The sequence below is a fragment of the Hypanus sabinus genome, chromosome 25, assembly GCF_030144855.1.
Source record: "Hypanus sabinus isolate sHypSab1 chromosome 25, sHypSab1.hap1, whole genome shotgun sequence".
NCBI lineage: Eukaryota > Metazoa > Chordata > Chondrichthyes > Myliobatiformes > Dasyatidae > Hypanus > Hypanus sabinus.
The window spans coordinates 45,323,828-45,346,298 of NC_082730.1; the positions used below are offsets into that span (position 1 = coordinate 45,323,828).

Below are 22,471 nucleotides of genomic sequence, written 5' to 3' on the forward strand. Positions count from 1 at the left end.
GATAGATCTGGTCCATGAATTAAGATTCTGTATTGGAAAAAGGCCAATTTTGATGTTATAAGAAAAGGTCTGGCAAGTGTGGATTGGGACAGACTGTTTTTTGGTAAAAGTGCTTGGTAAGTGGGAGGCCTTCAAAAGTGAAATTTTGAGAGTGCAAAACTTGTGAGAATAAAAGGGAAACTTGGTTTTCAAGAGATATTGAGGCCCTGGTTAAGAGAAGGAGCATAGCAAGTATAGGCAAGTAAGAACAAATGAGGTGCTTATGGAGTACAAGAAGTGCAAGAGAACATTAAGAAAGGAATTGCGGTGGCTTCAAAGAGGGCATGAAGTTGCTCCAGCAGATGAGGTGAAGGATAATCCTAAGAGATTCTACAGATATGTTAGAGCAAAAGGATTGCAAGGGACAAAATTAGTCCTCTGAAAGATCAGAGTGGAAATCTCATGTGGAGCCAAGAGATGGAGATATTAAATACATTTTTTTTGCATCTGTATTTACTCAACAAACAGAGACAGCTTCCATAGAAGTGAGACAAAGTGACATCAACTTCATGGACCCTGTACAGACTACAGAGGAGGAAGTGTTTGTTGTCCTGAGGCAGATTAGGATGGATAAATCCCCAGTGCCTGACAAGGTGTTTCTTCGATCCCTGTGGGAGGCAAGTGCAGAAATTGCTGGGGCTCTAGCTGATGTATTTAAATCATCCTCGGCGACAGGAGAGATATCAGAGGATTGGAGAAAAGCTAATGTTGTTCCATTGTTGAAGAAAGGCTCTAATAATAAACCAGGAAATTATAGGCTGGTGAGCCTGACATCAGTAGTGGAAAGTTATTGGAAAATATTCTGATGGTCCAGATATAGTCATAGAGAAATGCAGCACAGAAACGGGCACTTTGGCTTGTCTTGTCCATGCTGAAACCATGTCAACTGTCTACTCCCATCATCCTGCACTGGCATTGTAGCCCTCCATACTCTTACTATCCATGTACCGATTCAAACACCTCTTAAGCATTGAGATTGAGCTTGAATTCACCAAATGTGTGGCGGCTCATTCCACACTCTCTCAACCCTCTGAGTGAAGAAGTTTCCTCTCATGTTTGTAAAGAAAGCTTTTGGCACATTGGCCTTCATGAATCAAAGTATTGAGTGTAGAGATAGAGATGGGCTGTACTTTTATATGACTAGTGATGTCTGGCTCACTGGCTGATAATTTCCTGGCTTATCCTTTGAGTCTTTAAGCAATGGAACAACATTAGCTATCGTCCAATCACTCGTGGCAAGCCTTTTGTTTCAAGTATCTCTGCTAGGGCCCCTGCGATTTCTTCCTGCCTATACTTGCTAGGCACCTCCTAATTTTTTTCTTAGGCAGGTCCTTAATCAAGGTTGCCTAAAGCTGTTATCATTTCCTTTTATTCTGACAGGAACATAACAAACTCAATTTCACTTTTGAAGGCTTCCCATTTACCAAGTATTCCTTTGCCAGTAAACAGCCTGATGCCATCAAATTTGGCTTTTCTCCAATTTGGAATCTTAACCTGTGGACAAGACCTACCCTTTTCTAAAATTGCCTTGAAACTAATGGCATTATGATCATAGGTGCAAAGTGTTCCCCTCTACAAACTTCTGGCACCTACCCTTTTTATTCTGGCATGTTCCCCTTCCTTCTCGATACTTATGAAGGATCTTAGCCAGAAACATTGTTTATTCATTTCTTTCGTTGCTGCCTTACCCGACTTCCTGCAGCATTTTGCATGTGTTGCTTTGGACTTCCTGCACCTGCAGACTTATTCATGTTTATGATTGGCTGGTACCTACCCTGTCTCATTCCCTAGTAGGAGATTTAGTATTGTACTCTCTGCAGTTGGGTCTTCTCTCTACAAATTAAGGAAACTTTCTTGAACAGATTTGACAAACTCTTTCCCATCCAGCCCTTTTGTAGTATGGGAGTCCCAGTCGATATGTGGAAAGGTAAAATTCCCAACCTTATGTTTCTTGCAACGGTCTGCAATCTCCCAGTTTGCTCCTCGTAAGTCCTGTGGAGTGTTGGGTAGTCTATGATGTCATCCTATTAATGAGGTCATATCTTTCTTAATCTTCAGGTCTATACTAGATGAGCTCTCCGGTTTGTCTTGACTGAGTACTGTCATGACTTTTTTCCCTGACAAATAACAGTACCCCTTCCTTCTGGTGCATCCCTGGCTTCTGGTTTGAAACAATTAGTTTCAAATACACATACTCATCCATGCATCTCTTGATGAAGCTGGTGACAGTTGTGGTGCATTCATTCAGGTCCAAAGATGAATCCCTGAATAAGGTCCAGTCCACCAGTTCAAAGCTGTTCTGTAAACTCTAACGCCTCTCATGGTCATCACTATTGGTGCACAGGTGCTCAGTTTCTGCGTATATGCCAGAAGTAGAATTGCAGCCAGGTCATCAGTCTTGCCGAAGTATGGGCACAGGATGGTATGGTAAGCGTTTTTGATGGAGGTATAATGGTGATCAAGTGTGCTAACATGACTAGTGTTGGCCTTTTCTGGGAGATAAGATTAGTTATATAAATTTAAATAGCCATAAAATGACATCTTTGAAACCTAAATGTTAAACAGTGGTCTTCATTAATGTAATGAGCATTGGGGAACTGGTAGTCCCAAGAGCCAAAGGGTTTAGAGAAGTATATAGATCCTGTGCCTAGATGAGGAAAGTAAGTTCTCTCTTCTATTTCAGGGTGAAAGTTGCTGTTTTAATCCAGTGAAAACAGAAGAAAATTGTGAGAGAAAGAAGAGACGGATTGAAAAAGATAATTCAATTGGTGAAAAGAGAGAAAAATTGAAAAAATTAAGTAACCCAAAAGAGCGAAGTCTGAAATTAACCCAGAAAAGGTCAAAAAATGTGAGCGTTGGAAGGATGGATGCAGAGCATTGTTTTGAATTTCTCCATTCGAGTGAAGAACCATTGGTGATGATGGAATCTGCATATTCTGAGCCAGAGGACTCTGAAGATGAGGATGCAATCTGCCCTGCAGAAAGTTGCCAGCAGCCAGAGGGGGAAGAGGTCTGTATTCAATTATTTCAGCTTTTGTTAGCAGTAGGCAAATAAAGTAGCACATCAGATTGATTGCCATTTTCTCAGGAAAGTGTAGTCAAGTTTCAGCCACATCTCATCATTTCTCTTTGCATTTATGAAGGAATATTTTATCTGCTTCAGAACTGATCTTAAGATGAGTGGAAGGAATCACACCAACCAAATGTCAGTAACCATCAGATACTACCATGAGATACTTCGACTCTGACATACATATTAAGATGTATTTGTCACATGTACATCAAAACATAGTGAAATACATCACTTGCATCAAATCAACTAGGATTGTGCTGGGGGCAGCGCATAAGTATCACCAACATAGGAATGTTCATAAATCACTAACCCTAACTTGTGTATCTTTGGGATATAGAAGGAAACTTGAGCACCTGGAGGAAACCCACACAGTCACAACAAGGATGTTCATATTGGCAATGTTGTCGAAGTCTTGGGGATTTCAATATGCAGGTAGATTGGGGAAGATCAGGATCTCAAGTGAGAATTTGTGGAATGCCTAAGAGGTGGCTTGTGCTTGAGCCCATTAAGGGAAAAGCTGTTCTCGATTGGGTGTTATGAACTGGATTTGATTAGGGAAGTTAATGTAAAGAAACTTAGGAAAGGGTGATCATAATATGACAATTCACCCCGCAATTTGACAGGGATCAGCTAAAAGTCGGATTTATCAGTATTGCAGTGGAATAAAGAGCTGGCCAAAGGGGACACTAGCAGGGATGATGGCAGAACAGCAATGGCTGGAGTTTCTAGGGGCAATTTGGAAGGCGCAGGGTAGATAAAAGTTTGTAAGCCCTTTGTAATTACCAGGTTTTCTGCATTAGTTACTCATTAAATGTAGTCTGATCTTCATCTTAGTCCCAATAATAGACAAACACAATCTGCCTAAACTAAAATACACAAACTATTGTACTTTTCATGTCTTTATTGAACACAGTGTTCAATCATTCATGGTTTGGGCTGGAAGTAGTATATGAACTCCTGTATTTAATAACTAGTAGAACATGCTTTAACAGCAAACGTTTCCTGTAGCTACTAATCAGTCTTGATATTGGGACCACTTTTTACATTATGTCAATGATTTGGATAACTGAATTGATGGCTTTGTGACCATTTGCAGACGATTTGAAGGTAGGTGGAGGAGCAGGTAGTGTTGAAGTAGGGAGTTCTGCAGAAGGACACGGACATATTAGGAGAATAGGCAAAGAAGTGGCAGATGGAATACAGTGTTGGGAAGTGTATGGTCACGCACTTTGGCAGAAAGAACAAAAAATAATTATGTAAATGTAATATAAATCTGGTGTGAAGGGAATTGGGAGTCCTTGTGCAGGATTTCCTAAAGTTTAACTTGCAGGTTGAGTCGGTGGTGAAGGCGGCGAATGCAATGTTAGCATTTATTTCGAGAGGACTAGAGTATAAAGGCAAGGATACACTGGTGAACAGTTTTGGTCCCCTTATCTGAGGAAGGATGAATCATAGAGCTGGTGCTGGAAAGTGTTGTGCTGCTACATAATGGTTGCCAATGCTGTTTTTTCTGACAGCACAGATTCCTTTGTACAGATGTCTTTCACTTAATGCCATAATAGTAATGAAGGATTAAATGGCAGCTGCATTAAAATGAAAAGGCCTCTATTCTCCAAATTGGGCACAAAATATCTTTTTATCAGTTAAATGCACTTTAAATCACTGCTAGAGATCGGGATGCAGGCTTCTAAGTGTTCTGTGAACTTGTGGTTCATCCTGGCACTGATGCAGATTTTTTACAATTGTCACTATTGCTTTCTAATCTCTCAAGGCTTTTGTTTCTGTCTAGGTCTGTAACCTTCAGCACTCTAACTCTACAAGTTTCCTTTAGTTATTTACAAGATTCACTTGTATGTGATCTCTGATTTCATTGCTTCATTATTCTGCTTTCTGCTACCAAATTATTCACTCCTAAAACCTCTACTGTTTTCCTTAAAAACCTGCTTTGGCAAAGACATTAGTCATCTTGTCTCAATCTACTTCAAGCTTCTTAATAAACCTCACAAAGCATTTGGAATGTTTTTGTTACATCAAGTGGTTGTGTATCACCTCTGTCAATATTGAAATGAAAATTAGTCGGGGTCTACCATAGATGTTGCATTCTGGCTGTCAATGTTAGCCACTCATGGAGATCAAGCTGTTCTCCATGCAGCAGGCTTCCCCTCTTCATGTAGGTGATGAATTCAAAGGAACAGCTGGGTTTGATACAGCTTGGTATCAGTGGCATCGCAGGAGTTACCTGTCAGTACAAAACAACGCAGGACTCTCTTAGGGACTCCTGCTCCTGACTTTTCCTGAGTTTACTCCCGAAGCCTTCCCTGTGAGTGGGTATAGTGCAAGGCAGCGGACGTTTGAGATCAATTTTGTTCTAGATGAGCTGCCAACTACAGCTGACGAACCCCATCTGCTCAAAGCGACTGGTTAAGGCGCCAGTAAAAGGTCTTTGCCCCTTCTCCTGTCAGTGGAAACTGTTCTATGGGCTTACTAGTAAAGCCACATGTGAAAGGCAGGAGCTAGACGTAGTTGTCAAAGAATATTTTAGGTGCATGCCATTGGGAGCATTTAAATAGGTAGTGGGAACCTACCCCCTCTGTATCTCCCAGTTACGACAGCCTTAAATAATCTCACTGATGCTTAATTTTTGCCAGCCTCTAGTGGGATAAAAATATGGACAAGTTCAAAATATGCACAAATTCAAAATCTACCTGTGACCAATTTCTCAGCCAGTGTTTTGCTGAAACATTATGGCATGCGATGTTGGTGACGCTTGTGGGCTGCTATCAGTTGTGCAGGTTGTTGATGTAAATGGCACATTTCACTGATGTTCCTTGTGTGATGAATAAATGAATCTGCGTAAGTTATATAAGGAAATATGAAAAGTCACCTTTTGAATCTGGATGATAGACATATGAATTCACAAATTAGCTAAGATATCATGGCAGGACCTCAATAAAACATAACTTTTGTCTTCACCAAATTCAACATTGCCAATAAAATCTCAGTATGGAAATACAGTTCTGATGATGAAGTAGTAACGAATATTTCTCCCTTTTTGTGTAGGTTGACTGGGTCCAGTGTGATGGCAGCTGCAACCAGTGGTTCCACCAGATCTGTGTTGGTGTGTCCTCAGAAACAGCTGAAAAGGAGGACTATATCTGCATCAACTGTACTGTAAAAGACCAGGTCAACAGGAATCAGATCGGCCAAGGCTAGCCTTTGGCAGAATGGTGGCAATTCCAAAGGTCCACCAGAAGCAGCAGATTTGATAGCTCTACAACACACATGGTGCTATAATCTCTACTCATGGGATCATCTGTGAGGACTCTCAAACTTTTCCACCTTTGTATCTTCTCATTCTTGTATGAACTTTTTGTCTGTTGTTGTGAAAATTGTATGATGCTGACTACACCCCAGGGGTTTCTACCCATTGCAAAAACAATTGGTTCCTTTTGTATAATACCCTTAATTCAGTTTGCAATTTCGCTCCGTCTCATCTCGGTCTCATTGGGTCTTAACTCACAGTCACCAAATACAAGTATTTTTTTACATAGGGCCCTCTGTTTAGTTCATGCATCTTTATCTTAAAGAGAGATTCTGATTTGTTTTGAAGGTTAGTTTTATTTATCTCAGCAATAACAATTTTTGTGAGTTAAGAGGCCTGGTATGGTTAAGAGAGTGTTAGTTATTGTACAGAATGAAGGTGTTTAGGTTCTTAGTGGCACGGGATATTAGAGATAAACAACAGACAGAGGTCTGTAAACTTACTGCCTACGCTGTACTTTGGCTTTTTTTGGTAGCTTGTATCTAATGTTAAAGTCTCCTTTGTGAAATAAACCTTTGGTTACAAATAAGTCTTTCGGACTGTAATTCGTTAGGGGCCACTTGAAAAATTTTGTAAACCAGGGACTCTCCTGTGCCTTTTTGCACCAAGCCAGTCTTGACTAGGAGGTAAGTGGCTGATTCATTGCCTTATTGGGATCTCAGTGAAGCCCTCACTGTACAGTGAGATGTGGAGTTGTGGGCCTATTGGCAGAGATCTGAGAATCGGTCAGCTGCCAGTCCACTTTCCACAGAAAGTGAGGGTAAAATTGGAATACTGGAGATAAAAGATAATGTTGCCCATTGTCCTGCTCTGATACAATACGTGATTACTAATTTATGACCCATCTCTCACTCTTTTCTTTAAATTTAATAATTAATTTTTTAACAATAATTGACAATTTTAGCTTAATGGATAACAATTTACTTCACAGCAATTAGGATTTTGTAACAGAAAATTGTTTCTTAGCCTTCTGATTCATTCAGAATTCACTAAATATATTTTAATTAATGTGCTATGTGCAATCTTTGTGCCTCCAGAGATTTTAGCTTTTCGTATTTGTAATCAGACCATAGGACCATAAGATTTAGGAGCAGAATTTGGTCATTTGACACATGGAGATTGCTCTGCTATTTCATCATGGCTGATTTGATTTTCCTCTGCCCCAATTTCCTTCCTTCTCACCATATCCCTCCATGCCCTAACCAATCAAGAATCTATCAACCTCTACCTTAAATATACATAAAGACTGGCCCTCCACAGCTGCCTGTAGTAAAGAATTCCACAGATTTATCACTCTGGCAAAAGAAATTCCTCCTCATCTCCATTCTAAAAGGGCATCCCTCTATTCTGAGGCTGCGTCCTCTGGTCTGAGACTCCCACCACAGGAAACATTCTCTCCACATTCACTCTATCACGGCCTTTCACCATTTGATAGGTTCCAATGAGGTCACCACTCATTCTTCTGAATTCTAGTGAATACAGGCCCAGAGCCATCAAACTCTCTTCATATGACAAGCCATTCAATCCTGCAATCGTTTTCGTGAACCTCCTTTGAACCCTCTCCAGTTTCAGCTCAGCCTTTCCAAGGTAATGAGCCCAAAACTGCTCACAATACTCCAAGTAAGGCCTCAGCAGTGCTTGAAAAAGACTTAATATTACATTCTTGCTTTTCTATTCTAGTCCTCTTAAAATGAATGCTAACATTGCATTTGCCTTCTGTACCACAAGCTCAATCTGCAAATTAACATTTAGGGAATTCTGCACGAGGGCTCCGAAGACCCTTTGTGTTTCAGTTTTTTATTTTTTCTCCATTTATGAAATAGTCACCTCTTTCATTTCTTCTGCTAAAGTGCATGACCATTTTTTGCCCGTTCTCCTAATCAACTGTAGCCTCTCTGGTTCCTCAAAACTACCTGCCCCTCCACCTATCTTCATATCGCTTGTAAACTTTGTAAAAAAACAAGGCCATCAATTTCATCATCCAAATCGTTGTATAATGTAAAAGAGATTGGTCCCAACACTGTTCCCTGTGGAACACCACTAGTCACCAGCAGCCAACCAGAAAAGGCTCCCTTTGTTCACACTCTGCCTCCTGCCAGTCAGCCACAGCTTCTTTGAACTCCCTCTGGTTTCAGCATATCCTTTCTAAGATTAGGAGCCCAAAACTGCTCTAAATACTCCCAAGTGAGGCCTCTCCTGTGCTTTAAAAAGTTATATTATTGCTTTTATATTCTAGTCCTCTTGAAATGAATGGTAACATTGCAATTGCCTTCCTCACCACAGACTCAACCTGCAAACTAACCTTCAGGGAATCCTGCACAAGGACTCCTAAGTCCCATTGTGCCTCAGTCTTTTATATTTTATCTCCATTTAGAAAATAGTCAACCCTTTCATTTCTTCTACCAAAGTTCATGAACATACACTTCCCAACACTATTCCATCTGCCACTTCTTTGCCCATTCTGCTAATCTGACTGTACCTCTGTAGCGTCTCTACTTTAAAACTACCTGACCCTCCACCTATCTTCATATCAAATGCAAACTTTGCAAAACAGCCATCCATTCCATCATTCATATCATTGACATATAGTGTAAAAGGAATTGGTCCCAACATAGACCCCTGTGGAACACTTCTAGTCATTGGCAACCAACCAGAAAAGGCTCTTTTTATTCCTTCTCTTTGCCTCCTGCCAATTAGCCACTGCTTTATTCATGTTAGAATCATTCTTGTAATACCATGGGCTCATAGCTTGTTAAGCAGCCGCGTGTGGCATCTTATCAAAGGCCTTCTGAAAATCCAAGTACCCAGCATCAACCAATTCTCCTTTGTCTATCCTACTTGCTATTTCTTCAAAGACTTCCAACAGATTTGTCAGGCAAGATTCTCCCTTGAGGAAACTGTGCTGACTATGGCCCATTTTGTCATGTACCCTGAGACCTCATCCTTAATTATTGACTCCAACATCTTCCCAACCACTGAAATCAGACTAACTGGCCTACAGTTTCCTTTCTTCTACCTCTCTCCCTTGAAGACTGGAGTGACATTTGCAATTTCCAGTCTCCTTGGAAGCATTCTAGAGTCTACTGATGCTTGAAAGATCATTACCAATGCCTCCACAATCTCTTCAGCCCTGGCATGTTTCAGAACCCTTTACCTTAACTCTAATCAATTCTGGTTCATTACATAACCCCAAATCTAGAATAGCTGAGCCCTCGTGGGCTCAACCACAAGCTGCTCTAAAAAGGCATCTCGTAGACAATCTAGAAATTCCCCCTCCTGGAATTGGAATTTCCTAATCTACCTGCATATTGAAGTCCCACATGATTATTATAACATTGCCCTTTTGGCATGCATTTTCTATCTCCTGTTGTAATCTGTAGGCTGCATTCTTACTACTGCTTGGCAAGGTCTGTATACAAGTTGCATTAGGGTCTTTTTACCCTTATAGTTCCTTAGCCCTAACCACAATGATTCAACACCTTCCTACTCTTTCTCATTTCATTTTTTACCAACAGAGCAAAGCCACTCCCTCAGCCTGCCTGACTTCCTTTCAATAAAATGTTTATCCTTGGATATTTACTCTCAGCTATAATCTTCTTTCAGCAATGATTCATTGATGCCCACAGTATCATGTCTGCCAAGTTTATTTACCTTATTCCATATTCTGCCTGCATTCAAATGTAATACCTGTAGTCCTGTATTCACCCTTTTTAATTTTGTCCACCTTTTACGTTGCAACTCATTCTGTTGACTAAATTTGCATTATCCAATATCCTCTCCTCACTACACTACCTCTGTTTCTAAACCAGCTATCCCATCTTCAGTACTATTATCTGCTTTTTCTATGATAGTTCTTGCATTGAAATGTATTTAGCTCAGGAAAGTATTTGCACCATGCTGAACTTTTTGATTCCTAATATCTGCCTCCACCACCTCTCCACTAACTGTTCTATGGTTCCCATCCCCCTGCAATGCTGGTTTAATCCCTACTGTGCAGTGTTAACAACCCTTCCCATTATGATATTAGTCCCCCTCCAACTCAGGTGCAAACCATCTGTTCTGTATACATCCTGCCTTCTCTGGAAGAGGACCCAATAATCCAAAAATCTTATACCCTTCCTCAATATGTACAAAAAAGCTGGATGAACTGGAAGTTGGAGAATTCGATGTTCATACCAAGGGGCTGGAGACTACCCAGATGGTATATGAGATGTTGTTCCTCCAACTGAAGTTTGTCCTCACCGGGAGCCTTCACTCGTGAGTCTGTTGGGGTAATCTATTGCATCCGGTGTGGCCTTCTCTACATCGGTGAGACCCGACGCAGATTGGGGGACCGCTTCATCGAGCACCTACACTCAGTCCGCCACAACAGACAGGATCTTCTGGTTGCCACTCACTTCAACTCTCCTTCACATTCCCATTCTGATATGTCCATACGTGGCCTCCTCTACTGCCATGATAAGGCCAAACTTCGGATGGAGGAACAACATTTCATATACTGTCTGGGTAGCCTCCAGCCCCTCGTATGAACATCGAATTCTCCAACTTCTGGTAATTTCCTCCCTCTCCCTTTCCCCATCCCACCTTCACTCTGCCTCCTTTTCTAGCTGCCTATCACCTCTCACGACTCTGCCACCTTCTACTACCCATAGTGCTTTCCCCTTAGATTCCTTTTTCACCTCTCCTGCCTATCCCCTCTCTGCTTCCCCTCCCCGACCCCTTGATCTTTCCTCTGATTGGTTTTCCACCGTCCCCCCACCTTTATAGGGCCCCTGCCCCCTCCTTCTTTAGTCCTGATGAAGGGTCTCAACCCGAAACGTTGACTGCTTCTTTCGATGGATGCTGCTGGACCTGCTGAGTTCATCCAGCTTTTTTGTATGTATTGATTTGACCACAGCATCTGTAGTGCACTTTGTGTTATACCCTTCCTCCTGCTTAGCCACATTTTAAAAATGCATAATCTTCCTAGTTCTGGCCTCACTGTCACATGGCATGGGTAGCAATCCTGTGATCACAATCCTGGAGGTCCTGCCCTTTAACTTAGTATCTAACTCACTCTGCAGAACCTTGTCACTCATCCTACCCATGTCATTAGTACCTACATGGACCACAACTTTTGGATGTTCACCCAGTCACTTAAGAATGCCTAGGACTCGATCTGAGGTCTCCTGGCACCTGGGAGGCATCATACCATCTGGGAATCTCATTCTTGCCCACAGAACCACCTGTCCGTTCTCCTAACTAATGAATCCTCTATCACCACTTCATAAATAATTGCTTTATTATTGTTGCATGTATCAGGAATCATTTATTTATGGACATGTAGTTTGAAGAAGGCAGTATAGAACTGTGCCACCCAGCGATTTCCCCCCAATTTAATCCTAGCCTAATCCACAGGACAATTTACAATGACCAATTAACCTACCAACCGGTTGGTCTTTGATTGGTCTGAGGAAGCGAGGGGACCCAGAGGAAATCCACATGATCACAGGGAGAACGTACCAACTCCTTACAGGCAATGGGAATTGAACCTGGGTTGCTGGCACTGTAATGGGAATGTGCTAATCACTATGCTACCATGCCACTCAATATAGTGAGAAGCTTGCCTTTCATATATTCACATGATTATTGCGGAGTGCATTTAGTTAGTTAAGCCCATCACACCTACTGGGACATAGCCTGCTGACGGTAGCTCGCCAGAGTTCTCTGTCCTGGGGGGCCAGTATTTCAAGTGTTTCCCTGGTGGAGCCCATCTTCAAAGATCCTTCCTCTCCCAGGGATGAGATCTTTGTAGCTGCTGTTGGCATTTCTGTAGCACTTATTTTTTATGGGATGGGGTTGATAGTCCAATGCCCAGCATTTTGTGTGTTCTGGATTTGCAGCATCTGCAGATTTTGTCTCCATACCCAATCCTTCTCTTGCATCCGGGCTTGGAATTGTCCATTGCAGAGTTGTGCACTGAGGTAGAACAAGGTAAAACAATAACAATGCAGAAAAAGTGCAACAGTTACAAGTGCAATGTAGGTAATCAATAAGGTGCATGCTGAACCTGGTGGTACGTGCACCCAATCAAAGAGGAATGTCTCGGGTGGCTGAGGTCTTTGATTTTGGCTGCTTTACAGAGGCAGTGAGAAATGCAGACAGAGCCATGATGTGCTGAGCTGCTTCCAAAGCCCTTTGCAGTTCCTTGTGGTCACGTGCAGCACAATTGCCATTCCAAGCTATTATACTATTGGTATACAATGCTTTTTACAGTGTGTCAATAGAAGCAGGTAATGGTCGATGGGGACTTGCTAAATTTCTTCAGCATCCTGAGAAAGCCGAGGCATTGGTGAGTTTTCTTGGCTGTGGTGTGTTGTACCAGGACAGGCTTTTGATGTTCACACCTAAGAACTTGAATCAATAACCCTATGACCAGCATCACTGATATGTCACTGCCCCCTCCAGTACCAACATTCCTGAAGTCACATTAAGGAAAGGTGGTGGTTGTGACACCACATCACTAAGCTCTCTACCTCATCCCTGTACATCTCATTTTTTTTATTTTGAGCAACACACAAAATGCTGGAGAGGAATACAGTTGACTTTTCGGGCCGAGACTCTTCCAGTCCAGATGAAGGGGACTGAAGCCAGGATAAGATGGGGGAATGGGGAAGGAGTATAAGTTGGCAGGGGAGAGCTGTTGCTAGGTGGAATGAAGTGAGAAGCTGGGAAGTGATGGGAGGAAGAGGTAAAAGGCTGAAGAAAGAATCTGCTAGGAAGGGATAGTGGACAATGGTAAAAGGAATGGAGGGAAACTCCCCTACTGCAGGGTTCAGCTAAAAAGCCTTGTCAGCATTCTACCAATTCCATCTCTCGGGATTCAGCTCCGAGCTCATTTTCCTAAACTACTTGTATTATGACATCACCATGGCCATTTTAACATTACCCATCCTACATGATGTACACAGGATATAGCAGGGAGATTGAAAATCTGAATTGTGCCACAGCAACCTCCCATGACGTCAGCAAAACCGAAGTGCTGATGGACTAGAGGAGGAGGAAACCAGAGGTCCATGAGCCATTGCTCATTAGATTGTAGGTGGAGAGGACCAGTAACTTTAAATACCTTGGCGTTATCAGGGGATTCGTCCGAGGACCAGCGCACAAGGGCCATCATAAAGAAGACTTTCTCTTAGAAGTTTGCAGAGATTTGGCATGCCATATAAAACTTTGCCTAGCTTGTATAGATGCACGGGGGAGAGTATCCTGATTGGTTGCATCACAGTCGGGTATCCTTCATCAAGGATCCCTACCATTCAGGTCATCTTGTTGCTATCGCCGTAGAATGGAGATTCTACGCCGTAGAAGCCTCAGGATCCGCACCACCAGGTTAAAGAATAGTCATTACCCTTCAATGATCAGGCTCTTGAAACTGCTTGGATAACTTCACTTAACTCAGTCGTGAACTGATTCTACAACATATGGACTTACTTTCACAACTCTACAACTCGTATTCCAGTATTTATTTTTGTATTTGCAGTCTCTTGTACACATTCGTTGTTTGTATTTTTAAATGATTGTTTCTTTATATTTAATGTGAATATTCATAAGAAAATGAATCTCAGGGTTGTATATAGTGACATATTGTACTTGCATAATAAATTTATTCCCTGGCTGTTTGTCCTCCACTCAATTGAATCCTCCCTTCGTCTTTTTTCTCTCTCTCCGCTCCGTCAATCTGCTCCCATCCCCGCCCTCTTCCTCGTTCCTTGACCCTTCCGGCCAGCGGCTACAAAGTGCATGCGCACTCGTATTGCCACTGGTCTCTGCGCATGCGCACGCTCGACTTCCGGTGCATTTGGCGCCCAGGTCGGCCGAGCTGAGAGCGGCGAAGATGGCGGCAGCGAGAGCCGGTCAGCCGAGTACCGGTGTCCCTCTCAACCCCGCCACCACATCCGTCCCTGTTTCCTCTCCCGGCGGGCCCGTGCAGCAGGGCCTGAAGGAGGCGCTCTTCGAGGCCCTGGGCGCCATACTCTCGCCTGTGCAGGAGGTGCGGGCCGCGGGCGAAGAACAGATCAAAGTTCTGGAGGTGACGGAGGGTGAGTGTCAGTGAGGGAGTAGGAGAGGGGGAATTGGAGGTGGAGGGGGACGGGTCTAGAGGGGGAGTAGATGGAAAGAATTAGAGGGGTGGGGGAGATGAGAGTGGGGCCTAGAGGGCGTAATGAAAGGGGGAGGAGTTGAAGGGAGAGGGTAAGAGGGGGCTCGTGGGGGTGGGAAAGGAGAGGGTCCTGGAGGGGAAAGGGAAACAGCTGTTTTGGTGAGGAAAGTTGGAGGAAGGGGGAACCGCAGTGGTTGTTGTGGGGAGGGACTGGTAGGGGACAGAAGTTGTTGAAGGAGGATAGGTGGGGGGCACAGAGGGGGTGGGTGGGGTAGTAGATGGAGAGTGTTGGCGAGGAATGTGGGTGGAGAGGAAGGTAACTAGAGTGGGAGGGATGGGGGAGCCTGGGGAGGGGTTTGGGGAGGAGAGGTAGGGAGCCAGAGGAGTTATTGAGTGGGGGTGGGTATTGGTGGGGTTGTTGTTGGAGGGTGCTAGTAGGTTGAGGAGAGTCCTAAGAAGGGGGAGAGGAAGGTAGCTGGAGTGAGATGGATGGAAGTGTTTTGGTGAGTGAGGAAAGCTGGAGTAAGGAGACAGGAGAGAGGCCCGTGGGGTTGGGGTAGGGAAAAAGCAGGGAGAGAAACAGCAGGTTACATAAACGTGGAGTGGAGGAAGATGAGGCAAGGGATAGTTGGGCAAAAGATAGAAACTTAGATGCAGAGGAAGCAGCAGGGGAGGGAGTGGAGTTGAGGGGTACTGCGCTCCTATACATAATAATATGGCCACTGAGTGTATGTCACTGGTTTGGATAATGGAAATCTGCTGCAGATACATGATAAGTGGTATGTAGTGTTGAGAAAGCAGGAAATTTGCCGAAGGACTTGAACAGGTTATGAGAATGGGTAAAGAAATGGCAGATAGCATGTAGTGTTGGGAAATATTCACTTTGTTAAAAGGAATAAAGGTGTAGGCTATTTTCTACATGGGCAGAAAATTCAGAAGTGAAAGTTGCAAAGGCATATGGGTGTCCTTGTACAGGAGGCATATTTAAAGCAGAGTTGATTATTAAGTTGTTGATTATTTGGGGTGTCAAATGTTACAGGGTGAAGGAGTGAGAATGGGGTTGAGAGAGCCATGATGGAATGGCTGAGCAGACCTGATGGGCTGAATGGCCTAATTCTGCTCTTGTGTCTTATTCCTATGGGTGGAGGGGAAATGGGGGACAAAAGCTGGGCATTACAGTGTATGGGGTAGTGAATGGGAGAGGGGGTGTTTGAAGTGAGGTGGAACTGGGATTTGGGAAGGAGCGTGTTTTGGGTCAGGGAGGGAGAGGGAACTGGGGGTGGGAGGGAGAAGCAGGAGAGGTTTGGCTCGATACAGAGCAAACATAACTAGGAGGATGGGGCAAAGATATCTTCCTGCTCTCACCATTGTTTGCCCCTTCTTGGTCAACCCCTGGTCTCCTCCTGCCATCCCGGAAGCCTGGCGTCACTTTATGGACATAGTCAATCTATGTATAGAAGCTATCTTTGCAATTATATTGTGTATTTTACTGTGTTCTATATGTCATTGTGTCTGTTTTCATGCTGCATTGGATCCGGAGTAACTCTTGATTTTGTTCTCCTTTATACTTATGTATTAGAAATTACATTAAACCAGCTTGAATCTTTCTGAACTACTGACCTGTTCCCATTGTGAATTGAATATAAAGTCTTATCTGTTCTTATTAATGGTTGGTGGTGTTCTGTTTCAGAGTTCGGCGTTCACCTGGCTGAGCTAACAGTTGATCCCCAGGGAGCACTGGCGATCCGGCAGGTATGTGCAAGATGTTTCTACAGTGTAATGAAACAAGGGAACCTGAAAACAGTGGATTCTGTTAATACAGATGCATAGGGTACAGTTCATTTTGCCCCAATTAGCCAAAGTTTTGTGGAAATAGTTAAAACGGTCTTTTAAAAAAAACTCTTATTTAATTGAGTAACATATCATACATTTAAATAATATATCTAACATGCAACTGTGGATTTCAGCACACCAGATCTCTGGCAGCCAATGATAAGTGCAGTTAGGCAGATGAATTTTAATTTGGTTTATAAAGAAAATCAGTTAGTGTCAGATCTTTTCGTGGAACCCTGGCAAGGGACTGAAATAGTTTTAAGGTCAAAATAAAAAGAAAACAATGATCAAAAATCATTGATTTTGAATCTGTGTCCAATGGCCCAAATGGATAACATAACACAAGTGCACGTGACTGAAGCTAGTTATAAACTGTTCAACGATATCCTGAGCCAGTTAAGCTGCAGAGCGTCACAAATAAGTGAAGGGAATCCTGGTTATTTTTTCAATTAGCTTTTGATCTTTGAAAGTTGTCCCAAATAAGCAGCTTCCCCGATTAGTCGATGACCCAATTAACCAGAATCCACTGTTCCCTGATGTTAAATAGCGAGATAGAAGTAGCAGTTCCTTTCCACTTGGTGCTACCTGCAAGCATTGTGGCAGCATCTACATGTGCGGACAACATCCAAGTTCATGTTTATAGTAATTTCAACCGTGTACACGTATACTGCCAAATGGAACGTTACTCCACAGTAACATGGTGCGTAACACTATAACACAGACAATACACAAAGTATTATTACTCCATATATATTAACAAATAATTAAATATATTCCAGAAGGCTGGTATTTAGCTTAAGGTGCGTTTACAACCATTTAAAAAGTAAACAGTATTATAGTACTGACGCTTCACATATGATAAAAGCTGGGTGACAGCTCTTCTCTTGATGTTATGGATGGATGGGGAAAGATCCTTGATAGCGCTGAGTGTATGCTATGCTCTTGATGAATATCTAGGATGGGTTGGAGAGATCCTTTCTAGCACAACCTGGCTACCTCCTTCATTATGAGAGATTGCATCCAATTCTGCATGAGCAAACACCAATCCCTAACCAGATCCCATCTCTCAGCCCTCCATACATATTCCTGTCTAGATATCAACCCCTTGGCCCAAGTCAAACTGTTCACACACTATTGTATTCTGAAGTTTTTAATCCAAGGTTCTTTTAGAAGTCAGGAAACAGGAAGAATACTAGTTGCTTCATGATTGTTTCAGTAAGTGTTTATAGAACAAAGAGAATTAGAAATGGACAGTAACGGAAGAAGTTAGTAGCTGAAAGGAGAGAGAAGCAAAAGATGGTGATGCTGCACGGTCAGCTCTTTGTATACCCCACAGTAAAGAAACTTCCCATTCAAATATGCAGAGAAGAGTTAACCAATCAGATAGCTCTTATTCAAATAATGCAATATTAAAAGAAGTTTCCAGGGCTTTCTGAATGATACAAAGAACTGTAGTCACTAGGGGATATACTGAGCAACTGCAGATACATCGTGTGGTTAGTACTAAACAGTTTCATGTATAAAAGTAGTTATATAAAATACTAGCAGGCATAAATTGTTAAACTGCAAAGATATTGACAGCTAAACAGTTCGGACCAAACTTCAGAATGGAGAAAGAAATTTGATGGAAATGACTGACCCTGGAAGGATTGTTAGTGCCAGATGGGTGGTTTGAGTATCTTTAAAGCCTCTAATCTGGAATTTCCATTTACAACAGTCTCTAGGTTTTACAGAGAATGGTGCAAAAAAAAGTTCAGCTTGCGGCAGTTCTGTGGGCAAAAGGCCTTGTTAATGAGAGAAGTCAGAGGAGAATGGCCAGACTTGTTCAAGCTGACAGGAAGGCGAAAGTAACTCAAGTAACCAGGTGCTACAACAGCGATATGCAGAAAAGCATCTCTGAACGTGCAACACATCGAGCCTTGACCTAAATGGGCTATAGCGGCAGAAGATTATACCTAGTTCTGCACTTGTACCTAATAAAGTAGCCATTGAGTCCATGTAAAGGATTTGGTGACAATTGATGGCTTTGTGTCCATGATTACAGATAATACAAAAATGGGTGGAAGGGCTTGTGCTGAAGAAGCAGGGAGATGGCAGACGGAATTTGATTAGGAGAATGGGCAACATGCAGCTGGAATATAGTGTAGAAAGTATATGGTCATGCACTTTGGTTGAAGGAATAAAGGTGTAGACTGCAGTGAAAAAAATTCAGAAATCTGAGTCCTTGTGCAAGATTCTTTGTTAACTTGCAGGTTGAGTTGGTCGTAAGGAAGGCAAATGTAGTGTTAGCATTCATTTCACAAGGACTAGAATGTAAAAGCAAGCTGAGGCTTTATAAGAGTTTGGTCAGACTGCACTAGGAGTGTGGCCTCATCACGACGGTAGAGGAGGTCATGGACTGACAGTGAAGTCGGAATGGGTGGCCACTGGGAGATTCTGTTTTCTCTGGCGGATACAGCACAGGTGCTCGGTGATGCATCCCTTAGCATTGTCAGTGACCCCTCCCATCCTTCCTGCAATCTCTTTGAACCCCATCAGGCAGGAGGTACTGTAGCACGCGGACAAGATATGTTAGGATGAGAATCAGCTTCTTCTCCCAGACCGTGAAACTGTTGAACTTGCCACCACCCAGGTCTCATCACATATGAAGTGCTGGTAACGTTATACTGTTTATGTTTAACTTGTATCATATATGCACCACTTGTGGTAATAGTGCTTTGAATTTGTGTTATATGTACTGGGTTTTGTACCTTGTCTGGAGGAACGTCTCATTTGTACAGCTCAATGACAATAAACTTGAACTTGTTTATTTTTATGGCCTTGCTGTGTTATGCTCTTCAACTTTGGTTTGTGAAGGTAAATTCATCATTCGGCTCCGAATATCCAGGAATGCTCATTCTAAGAGTATATCTAGCTCAGATGAGAGACATGTTTCTCAAGGAGTGTTAATAATTAAAAATGTTTAACTTCACCCTTCTTGTTCACAGCTGGCATCTGTAATTCTGAAACAGTATGTGGAGAATCACTGGTGCAATCAGTCAGTAAAGTTCCACCCACCTGAGACAACTGAGAGGGTAAGGGAACATTATAAACTGCTTTTCGATGTGTAACTTGGCAGGGTGAGGGAATCAGGAATCAAGATTAGTGAAACTACAGAAAAGCATCAATTTGAAATTGTTGGGTTCTGGTGTTTTTAACCCAAGGTTCCTTCAAGTCATGAACTAAGATATGGAAACGAACAATGATAAAGGCCTACTAAGTGAAGGGATAGATGAAAGAAAGAAGACGCTGCCTTGCAGTGCAACTATTTTATAGTGATAGATAAGGGAAATACTATTCAAATTTATAGATAGGAGTCAGCTAATACAGTAGCAATCATTGAAATAATGCAGTACAATGAAGCTTTCAGAACTTTCTAGAATTGTACCTTGTATAAAATTTGTATTAAATTTACATATACATATTAGGCGGTTACTTGTATACAAGTAAGTACATAAAATGTAAGTAGATAATTTTTAAACTGCAAAGAAAATAACACAGTCGCATCCAACATTGGGTAGATATGTTTAAAAATATTTCAGATTCAGATATTATACAGATTTAATTATTTATCACGTTCATAAGATTGTAAGAAGTCGTATGATGTATTGGTCTTCATTAGTTGGGGGAATTGAGTTCAAGAGCTGCGAGTTAACTTTGCAGCTGTATAAAGCCCTGATTAGTCCACATTTGGAGAATTGTGTTCCATTCTGGTCATCTCATTAAAGGAAGGATGTGGAGGCTTGAGAGAGGGTGCAGAAGTGATTTACCAGGATGATAGCTGAATTAGAGAGCATGTCTACTGAGGGAAGGTGGAGTGAGTTTGGGCTTTTAGATTGTAGGAGGATGAAGGGTGACTTGATAGAGTTGTGCAAGATGAGAAGAGGCATAGATCGAGTGAATAGTCAGAGGCCTTTTCCTAGGGTAGAAATGGTTAATACAAGGGGTGAATTTACTAAAATATTGGGGGGGGGGGGGAATGTCAGAGGTAAGCTTTTTTAATAAACTGTAAAAATTGCTGTAAAAAAACAGGAGTTTTAGTCACGTTTTCAGAGTCCTTATGTGTGCCCACATGAATGATCAAAAAATAAAGGGCTATTTGTGATGGAAGGTTTAGATTGATCGTAGAGAAGGTTAAAAGGTTGCACGACATTGTGGGCCAAAGAGCCTGTATTGGTAAGGTGCTGAGACTCGGTGCTTACGTGGGTGAAAGAGACAGAAATGACAAAATGTTTGAGGAGCTGAAAAGCAATTGGATAGGAACTAGAGGAAAATAAACATGGGGCAAAAGGATATCGTTGAGGAATAGACGGTGTCATTGTGTCAGTGGCTGCAAGGACTCTGTCAGTTCATTGATAACTACTGTGAACACACTGGTGGCAGCATAGTGGTTAATGCAATCGCTTCATAGCTCCACATAGCGACCACTGATCAGAGTTCAATTCCCACTGCTGCCTGTAAGGAGTTGGTTCTTCCTGTGACTGTGGGTGCTCAGGCTTTCTCTCACAATCCACAAGCGTATGGGTTAGGATTAGTGAGTTGTGGGCGTGCTGTCCCCTGTAGGCTGCTCTCAGCGCCATTCTTCAACTGTGTTTGGTCATTGGGTCACGGTAGTATGGCATTTTGTGGAAGACTATTGCAGCATGAGGTGATGGGGTTCAATCCCGCCATCCTGAGTAAGGAGTTTCTGTGGAAAGCATGAATTTTCTCTGCAATTGGTTCTGCAATCCCAGTCCAATGACGTTAAAAGTAGGTTACTTGGCTATTGTAAATTGTCCTGTGATCAGGTTAAGGTTATGTTGGGGTTGTTGGGGATTGCTGGGTGGTGTGGCTTGAAGGGCCACTGTGTCTCTAAATAAATTGACGCAGAACAATGCATTTCACTATGTTATGTACAACTGGCAAATAAAGCTAATTTTTCTAAAAACAATGACTTTTCAGGTTTGGTCATCTGGTCATGTTTTAACTTCCATTGCAGGCTAAGGTGGCCATCAGAGAGCTTTTACCGAGTGGCCTGCAAGAGTCGATCAGTAAAGTGCGGTCCAGTGTAGCCTATGCTATATCTGCGATAGCCCACTGGGACTGGCCCGAGGCCTGGCCTGAGCTCTTCAGAGTGTTGATGGACATGTTGATCAGCGGTGACGTGAACGCTGTGCACGGGGCCATGCGGGTCCTCACAGGTACAAAGAACGTGCAGCCTCACCAATACAGCACAAAATTCAAGTTTAATTAAAACATACACGTATATATATCATCATTATGTGCTGTGTCTCATGACCATGATTGTTGGCACACTTTTCTACAGAAATGGTTTGTCATTGCTGTCTTCTGGGCAGTGTCTTAACAAGATGGGTGACCCAGACATCATCTCTTCAGAGATTGTCGGGGGTGGGGGGGGGGGTTGCTAAGCAGGTACTTTTACTTTATTGTCACCAAACAATTGATACTAGAGCATACAATCATCACAGTGATATTTGATTCTGCACTTTGCGCTCCCTGAAGTACAAATCAAAGTAAATATAATAAAAATTTAAATTATAAATCATAATTAGAAAATAGAAAAGGGAAAGTAAGGTGGTGTAAGCCAGGCCCAGATATTTGGAAGGTACAGCCCAGATCCGGACCAGGATCCGTTCGGTAGTCTTATCACAGTTGGAAAGAAGCTGTTCCCAAATCTGGCCGTACAAACCTTAACGCTCCTGAACCTTCTCCCAGAGGGAAGTGGGACAAAAGGTGTGTTGGCTGGGTGGGTCGTGTCCTTGATTATCCTGGCAGCACTGCTCTGACAGTGTGCGGTGTAAAGTGAGTCCAAGGATGGAAGATTGCTTTGTGTGATGTGCTGGGCTATGTTCACGATCTTCTGTAGCTTCTTCCGGTCTTGGACAGGACAACTTCTATACCAGGTTGTGATGCACCCTAGAAGAATGCTTTCTACGGTGCATCTATAAAAATTAGGGCTTTAGGGGACAGGCCAAAGGTGGTCTGCAGGCTAAAGGAGGGAAAGAGTGCCTTACACACTGTAGTG

The 22,471-nt window shown here is 42.6% G+C and overlaps 2 protein-coding genes across 4 annotated transcripts in view; both read left to right on the forward strand.

Moving 5' to 3' along the window:
- The window catches only part of kdm5ba (lysine demethylase 5Ba), a 147,298-nt gene extending 140,335 nt beyond the window's left edge, over nucleotides 1-6,963 (forward strand). The window contains exons 26-27 of one of the 2 annotated variants that reach the window (XM_059950508.1): nucleotides 2,723-3,049; nucleotides 6,173-6,963. In XM_059950508.1, coding sequence (XP_059806491.1) covers nucleotides 2,723-3,049; nucleotides 6,173-6,325 — 480 coding nt within the window. In that variant the 3' untranslated portion in view covers nucleotides 6,326-6,963. The remainder of the gene's footprint in view (nucleotides 1-2,722; nucleotides 3,050-6,172) is intronic. The other variant, XM_059950509.1, reaches the window with a different exon arrangement.
- Nucleotides 6,964-14,243: 7,280 nt separating this feature from the next.
- Nucleotides 14,244-22,471, forward strand: part of ipo9 (importin 9) — a 149,990-nt gene continuing 141,762 nt past the window's right edge. Inside the window, exons 1-4 of one of the 2 annotated variants that reach the window (XM_059950511.1) lie at nucleotides 14,244-14,515; nucleotides 16,265-16,326; nucleotides 19,395-19,481; nucleotides 21,425-21,626. In XM_059950511.1, the coding sequence (XP_059806494.1) occupies nucleotides 14,311-14,515; nucleotides 16,265-16,326; nucleotides 19,395-19,481; nucleotides 21,425-21,626 (556 nt within the window). In that variant the 5' untranslated portion in view covers nucleotides 14,244-14,310. The remainder of the gene's footprint in view (nucleotides 14,516-16,264; nucleotides 16,327-19,394; nucleotides 19,482-21,424; nucleotides 21,627-22,471) is intronic. The other variant, XM_059950510.1, reaches the window with a different exon arrangement.